Here is a 7,934-nt window from a genome sequence, read left to right on the forward strand (position 1 = left end):
AGGCTTTTTGCAGACAATACCACTTACCTCCCAGGAGAAATCTGCTTTGCTTCATCTCTGCAATCAGTGTTAAAAAGGAGAATCTTCAACCCAGGCAGCCAGTACACAGCGATCAACATACCCCTGCTCAACACAGATTATCTGTGGTGGTCTTTTATCATTCCATCCACTCCTCTTTCCTACTTCTTCAGTATCTGAGTTTTCCTCTCAAAAATTTGGCTCTACTTTATTTGTTCTGTTTTACCTTTTTACAAACTTCAAAGTCCTTGCAAAACTGATTGCAGTTATCCTAGTGTGAAGACACATACACAGGCTTTCCATGTGCTGAGCTTCCACCCCACTCTTCCTCTGGGGACTAACACTCTCTCATTTTCTTCAGAATCACTAATACTAGGCCATCACTCTATTCCACTTTGTGGTTTCAATCCCACTGATTTTGTCCCATCTTTCTTCATTTATGAAAACAATAAATGAGACATAAATTACTCGCATTGGTGGTCTGGGTTTTTAGCCTAGACTGCGCTATAGGCTTGATTCAATGAAAATACTCTTTCAGACTGATTATAATTCAACTTCACGCATGAAATACTGTTTTACTGAGTGACTTCTCTGCACCATGTACTTACAAGTACCTAGTTAGCCACTATAGCTTGGAGTCCCTGAAAGTTCATAAAGCTTTTCACAATTGCATCTTACAACTTTTAAAAGAATTATCAAGTCCTGGATTTGATTTCAACAAATCCCTTCTGACTACGTCTCCTGGCTTTGATCCCTTCACCATTACATCTGAAAAAGGCTTTGATCAAATCCAGATCAAAACTGTTGACATAATATTGACAGAAATGGTGGAATAGAAATTGAAACAGAACATGATCACAAGCCAGAAATTACATCTCTGAAAAGCTTTACATTGCTGCTAAGCATAAAGGTAAGCAACCTCCATGGTAGCAATTTTAAGGTTTTAGACAGAATTTTGCTTCTGAGCAGGATCCATCCTGACAGAGGTGGAAACAATCCCGAGCAGACCTGAGCTGGCCATCCTTTGCCTGTCTCATTGCAGAACAGTCAATTTTACAATCAACTGCCTATCATCAACCCATCTGGGCTTTGTGCAGTTAGTTTTTATCAGGATCCTTTTCTAAAAGGGAGCTTATATTTATCTTTCTCAGTGATCACTTCGAGAATGCCCTAGGTTTAGGTCAGCCTGTAAGTACAGATATTTTCTTCACACTGTAGCTCCCCACCCTACACACACAGGTTCACAGGCTCCAAAAAGAAAACACAACTGAGGTCACCCACTTGAAGGAAAAAAGAAAGGGTTAGCAATCTGTTTTAAACACCTTACTCTGCGAAACTATCACTTTCCAGATCATGGTTTTCCAGCTTCAACAACTGGAATTCCCATCTGGTCAGTCCCTCAATTTTACTGATCGATTTCACTGTCACTGTTCCACAGCTTTGCATCTGAGACCAGCACTTCAAGGTCAGAGAAAATAGTTTCAACTCACTTCGGCAACTTGTATTTTAAATCCTGAAGCAAACACAGGACCAAGGAGATGCATTGCAAATGATGTGTTTCAGGTAGATGGTCTCCATATGCACTGGCATTCCATGATTATTCTTCAAACATAACTTCTCAACTACAATACAACGTATTTCCACTGTCTTTCCAGTTCTTCTAGAAGTATTCAAATCCGTGCATTTCAACTTTACTATTCTTAAATATCCAACAAGTAATGCATTAAAAATCTGCTCATCTGACTCCACTCTTTGCCTCTGCATTTTTTGCTGAGCTCTAAAATACCTAATTTAATAATCTGCTATACTTTCTTTTCTCTTGTGCAGGTATCAGCATTTCAGTAGCAAATAGGCTTTTTTGTTGACTGTTTAATGAAACTGATTCTCTTGACATAATGAATTATAGCAAGAGTTAGTGCTGACTTCCGGTAATCACAGGAAAGCCCTAATTTGATTTATTCAATGTCTGCTCAGCAGCACCCAGAAGAGATGTGGACAGAGTAAACACATTACTAGATCACAAGATGGATAAAGGCAAAAAAAAGTTTGCTGGGCTTCACATGCTCTACCAAGAACAATCTTAGAAAGCAAGCTGGAAGCTATAAGAATTGAGAGGCACATTTCATGGAAAACAAAATATTTTCACTTCAATGTATTTTGTTTCCAAACAGTGAACTTGCAATGAAAAGTACCAAATCCCACTTAATATTAAAATCAGTATAAAACCCCCTAATATGCACATTAAAATTCTGTTGTTTGTTTTAGCAGCACATTTATATACAGGGAAAAATACCAGACCTGTGGGACATTAGAGAAAGCTTTGTTCAAGAGAACAGACTTCTTTATGCTCATGTGACCTCAAACACACTATACTGCACACTTGTTCCACTTAGCTTGGCTGTGGCTGATGTGTAAGAGGTCTACATGCGATCATTGTTACATGGGATCCTTTTAGTCAATATTAAGGCAAATTTCTTTCAAAATAAATAATTTACCTACCTAAAGTACTGCTGTATCTTCTAAACTACATTCTAAGACAATGCTTACACATTAGCAACACACAATTCTCTTTCTGTAGATCTCTACCCAAATTTTGTGCAACACAACAGATGCTGAAAGGTGAAGATAGAGAATGAGTTGGTCTGGAATTGAACAGGCTTCAAATAAGTGCATGCATTTGGGTTTTTTGTTCCTGCTCGAAAGTCTGTTTCTCCAATTTCTCTGCCAGGATTAAGGCATTACAAACTCTGGCACCTCCAGTGTCTTGGGGAACAACAAGGTCTGGCACCACAAAAAGAGTATTATGTGCATAAGTCATTAATTTGGCTGTGAAAGCTTTTAACATTCTTCCTTTCTACACTAAACACATACACAAAAAAAATTTACAAAGAACAGTTTTCTACTTATAGCCACAACTACATTTACAGATGGTTAAACTGACAGTTACACCTCTACCTTCAAATAATCCTGGGTTTACACAAAAAACCTTGGTTACCTTTAGGAATGATATCTTATTTTAAGAACAAGGTGTTTTTATACAGTATCAGAACCATCACTGATACTGACTGCATTTCCCAGTGAAATTATGCAGCATGAAATCCCAAAAGAAATTCAATGAAAATACCTTTAGCAAAATGTAGAAACTTTAATTTACATGCAAAACTACAACATATTCATAATAAAAAAACTGGTGACCAAACAAATTAAACACAATTTTTAAAAACTGTCCACATTGCTAAATAGGTCTGTACAACCAAAGATTTACAAAGTCCCTGTGCATTTTTATCTTTTCAGTGCACAACTGAGTTAAGAGGCTCTGCTCGAATATTCCCCAAGTCAAGAGCTGAATCTGTCTCTTCATCAATTTCACCAATCACAGCACTGTAATTAAAAAAAAAAAAAAAAAATCAGGTTATTATTTGTTGAAATCAAATCACAGTTCTAAAACAGAAGCTGTATTTTATTTTCTAATAACAACCCTTACTTGTTGTTGAACTATACCAACTTCTTCTGATTGAGGCTGTTTATTCCATGAAAGCTTCTAGTGATGCACACTATATTGTTCAAAGTACTTTGTACCATGACTGTTTCTTTCCTTTTATTTTTCAACAGCTTCCCTATTTCATCAGAGTCCCCTATTTTGAAGCTACTGTTACTTAGCTGTTGATTTTTTCTATGTCTTCCTCTAAGGATGCTGAATTTCACCATGTTGAAGAATTGCATGAATACAGAATTATTACTTATAATAAATATAGGTTTGAGTTTGTTAAGATTGCAAAAAAAAAGTTGTATTTCACAGTAGCATATTTATAATATATTTGAGTAATGTGGCTGTATGATAATGCCTTTCATCATACATTTCAACTGTATGATGAAATAGTGAAGCAGTAAACCATTATTTGCTGTTTTATACACATTTTTACTACCTGAATGAAAAGCTACTGGTAGTGTGACGTGCATAGTCCCACCTTTGTACATGTGTCAAATTACTTTCTCTTAAAAGTTTAAGTCAAAAATTATTCGGAATTGAGTAAGTATTCAGAATGATCCTCTTTCTCAATGTTGTTAGATAAATGCACCTAGACATCAATTTAAGCCTTGGCATTTTGTTGTACAGAAGTATCCATTAGAATTAGAAGGTGAAAATTTCTATCCAGGCCCATGTCTTGGTCACTGCAACATACTCATTTTCCAGCTGTGATTAAAAAAACCCAAAACCTTACTTTTGCCATCAGTTTCAGAATGCTGCTGCAAAAGTAATCTTCCTAGTAGGCCCATTTACCAGGCCTTCCTTCCACTTCTCTTGTAACCCTCCCATGGGTTTGGCACACCAGCTACTTTTCTCTGCACTCAATGAGCTTTCACTCTCGTTTGTAAGGGAAATACATTCACACCAAATACCAACTCATACATTTGACATGTCACATTGGCTTCAACACTTGCTACACTGTCAAGTCAAATACTTCATGGATTTTCCAGATTATAAAGTCTTCTCTGTGAACATCTGCTCCAGAGAAAACAAAACAAAACAAACAAACAAAAAACCCTGTTGAAGGTCAACTTTGTATACCAGACTGCTGATTTTCACATGCAAGTTCTATCTCATTTTTTAGTGATTATTCTATCTTTTCCTTCATCATCTCTCAGCCTGTCCTTGTAGGAGAGATGCTCCAGCCCTTGGATCATCTTCAATCTCAACACTACAATGCAATCACTTCTGTAAAAGTGTAGATGTTAGCTATTTAATACAGAATCACAGCCATTTGCTTAGAAAGACCTGCAAGATCAAGTCCAACCATTAACCTAACACTGCCAAGTCCACCACTAAACCATGTCCCTAAGTGTCACTCCTACACATCTTTTTAATACCTTCAGGGATGGTGACTCAGCTTTGACAATATTTTCTGTGCTACCCACAAAGATGCACAGTGTCTGGTCTGGGGCTATCAAAATTTATAGATTATGGATATCTAAATATACACATGCACAAACACATGTGCGCACACACACACAATGTTTGCATGAAAAGATTTTAAAAAGAACACGCTATACTTACACATTATCACCTCTTACAATGTATAAGCCCAGCACTACTTGCTCAACTCCTTGTGAAGAACTGAACACTCGCTCATGGCTTTCATCCAAAATCAAGTTTATGGTCTGATCAAAACCTTTGAGTGTTCCCTGAAAAAAAACACAAAGAAAAGCACACTCCCATTACCCTTAAAACTCTTCCTCTTTGCTGCCAGGAATATCTTAAGCAGAGTGGCAAAATAAAGGTACTAAAAAGCAGCCAAGGGTCATGCTTCTCTGTCCCATGTCAATCTCATTCAAGTTTTATTCATTGGCTTAAACACAAACAGCTGAAGAATGAAATTTTAAAAGCAATAATCAATTTAAGAAAAGCACAATATTACTGTGGGCTCATGCTAAAAGACAGAATAAGTTTAAGCATTAAAAAAAGTACATTTTTCCATTTTTCATTTTATTAATGATGTTCCTCTAGACAACTAACTTTACTATTTCTACACTGTTTTTTTGTATGGATGTTTCCAGAAACTAAATAAATCATTAAATAAAACAAGGAACAGAAAAGTTGGATTCCTGTGGTCAACAATATTGAAACCATTCCTAACAAGCAATTTTAAGTGGTATCTTTTTGAAGGAGATGACCCTGTCTTTGCTAAATTATATTAAAAAGATAAATTAAAAATACAGAATTTTGTGGCACTTAAGTACGTGCTTGGAAAATTGGTAACATAAATTTACCATCACTAATTGCTCAAAAAATTCAAACTCAACATAGAACAGCCCTTCAAACAGTCATAATATGCATTTATATCATCTAACAATGAGACATATATACCCACTCAAATCTTTATTGACAGGTAGTGTCTTGTAGCACAAACACAAAGTTTACCAGTCTGACTTCAGCCAAGCAGCTTTGGTGAAGCCAACAGATTTCTGTTTTCTCTTTCCAGAGGCTGCACAAAGCTAAGTACAGACAGAAAGATACAATCCTCCTGCAACAATCATACTGTTAAGTTACACTCAAAACACAAAAGAATCGAAGATGAGGGGAAGTGATGCAAGAAAAAAACCCCAAAACACAGAAGCAATAAAACCAAAAATATTATACAGTCTAATATATTAGGTTGGCCTGTCCTCAGGTTCTCAGATATAAACAGAAGTCCGCAATTCTCCAGCTAATGTTTCTCTACAGCCACAGGGAAAATATGGTTTTACCTTGAAAGTTGAAGACCTTACAGAACAAAGTGGACATTTTAGATGGAAACTAAGTTACTGAACAAAAGAGGAATGCATTTTTTGTGCATTCCCACGGAACACCATTTGACAAAATGGCCAGAGCATCTGCACACAGAAATTTATCAATGGAAAAAGCTGACATGCAAGAAACAGTAAGTGTTCATAAAATTCTGGTTTTAAGCCTTGGCAATTATTCTATACTATATAACTTAGTAGTGTGAATATGTGAGACAATCCTTTCAGAGCTTCTTAATTGCCACGATGGAAAGTCCTTATGGGGGAAAATAAAATGTTTAAAAAAACATAAGCCTTACCACAATCATTCTTCCATCAGAAGTAATTACTGCAACAGTACCTGATATTCCATTGAGGAAAAATTTAGTCATATCTGAAATAGAACTGTTAACATTTTCTGAAACGTTCATATGTAGTACAGGTTTTATGAGACATTTAGAGCTTAAAAAGCCTATCAGCACTTCTTTTAAACCAGCATGGTTGACAATATAGTATTTTTCATTAACATCTCCTTGGAAGTTTCTCTTCACCCAGCCATGGACAGTCACACACAAACATGAAAAGCCTTAAAAATTAATAAAGATTTGCTCACCTCTCTTCCCATTACTAACTGCACTGCCTCAAAATTGAAACAACAGTTTCATCAATACTTTAAGTCCTTAAAAAAACAGCTCTGCAGTGGTGATCTCTAGGCTAGCATTCTGCATCCCTTCCTTCTGAAGGTCTTATTATGCCAATTCTATGATCATATATAGTCATTATCTTGACTAATTCTGGGTTATTAGCTTACTGTTTGTGAATAAAACCGAAAATCCCCATGGGTTACAAGGAGCACAAAAAACCTAGCACCAAAAGAGTTGCAAGAACCCCCACTCACGGGTTTTGAGCAAGTGATGCGAAGCCGCTATCTAAACACAAATTAACGGCCCTTTGAGGGAGCAGGCACATCACGAATCTGGCTCATCACGGGCAGAGCTCAGCCCGGCAGCACCGGGTGCTACAGGGGACCCTATTCTCCGGGTAATCTCCGGCCTGCCAGGCCAATCTGTAAGAAGAAACCGACGCCGCCAACAGGGACGGGCCCAAGCACCAGAACCGCGCTGCCGCGACCAGGCCCAGCGTCAGGGCCCCCTCAGGAGGGGGTCCGGGAACCGGTGCCCGCCGCCCCCGTGCCGTGACTCCCGGCGGAGGATACGGTTGATGTAGTTCTCCAGCGCAGAGGTCATGGCGGCCGACTCTCACGACGGGCACAGCCACATCCGGCGCGCGCCGCTGACGTACGGGCCGGCGCGCAGGCGCAGAGCCCGGGGGCGGGGCTGAGCAACGCGCGGGGAGCGCGCATGCGCTGGGGGCAGGAAGGGACAAGGAGGCGCCAGAGGGCCGTACCAAGGAGTGATCGGCCGGAGCCGCCTGGGAGGGCTCCGGCGCCCCCTCCCCGGCACATGGCACCGCCCGCAGGGGCGCCCGGGAGGTGCGGCCGGGGGGCGGGGATTTGGTTTAGTTTAGTTTAGTTTAGTTTAGTTCGGTTCGGCTCGGCTCGGCACGGCATGGCATGGCACGGCACGTTCTTTCCCCGCAGTCACGGGTCGTGCTTCAGGGCCTTGCTGCCTGGTGTGGCATTTCTTTTCTCAGTG

The 7,934-nt window shown here is 39.2% G+C and overlaps 1 protein-coding gene across 3 annotated transcripts; it reads right to left on the reverse strand.

Moving 5' to 3' along the window:
• Positions 1–3,143: 3,143 nt before the first annotated feature.
• On the reverse strand, positions 3,144–7,614 carry LSM8 (LSM8 homolog, U6 small nuclear RNA associated). 3 transcript variants are annotated; one of them, XM_040063281.2, is made up of 4 exons: positions 7,496–7,614; positions 6,600–6,640; positions 5,075–5,202; positions 3,144–3,399 (listed from the first exon to the last, which is right to left on the reverse strand). In XM_040063281.2, the coding sequence occupies exons 1-4, from the start codon at positions 7,524–7,526 to the stop codon at positions 3,309–3,311; spliced, it is 291 nt and encodes a 96-aa protein (XP_039919215.1). In that variant the 5' UTR covers positions 7,527–7,614; the 3' UTR covers positions 3,144–3,308. The 3 variants fall into 3 exon arrangements, with proteins under 3 accessions (XP_039919215.1, XP_039919216.1, XP_039919214.1); XM_040063282.2 differs by lacking the exon at positions 7,496–7,614 and adding an exon at positions 7,178–7,462 and having other exon boundaries at positions 6,600–6,673; XM_040063280.2 differs by lacking the exon at positions 7,496–7,614 and having other exon boundaries at positions 6,600–7,463.
• Positions 7,615–7,934: the final 320 nt, after the last annotated feature.

Source organism: Hirundo rustica, chromosome 4, assembly GCF_015227805.2.
Source record: "Hirundo rustica isolate bHirRus1 chromosome 4, bHirRus1.pri.v3, whole genome shotgun sequence".
Classification (NCBI taxonomy): Eukaryota; Metazoa; Chordata; class Aves; order Passeriformes; family Hirundinidae; genus Hirundo; species Hirundo rustica.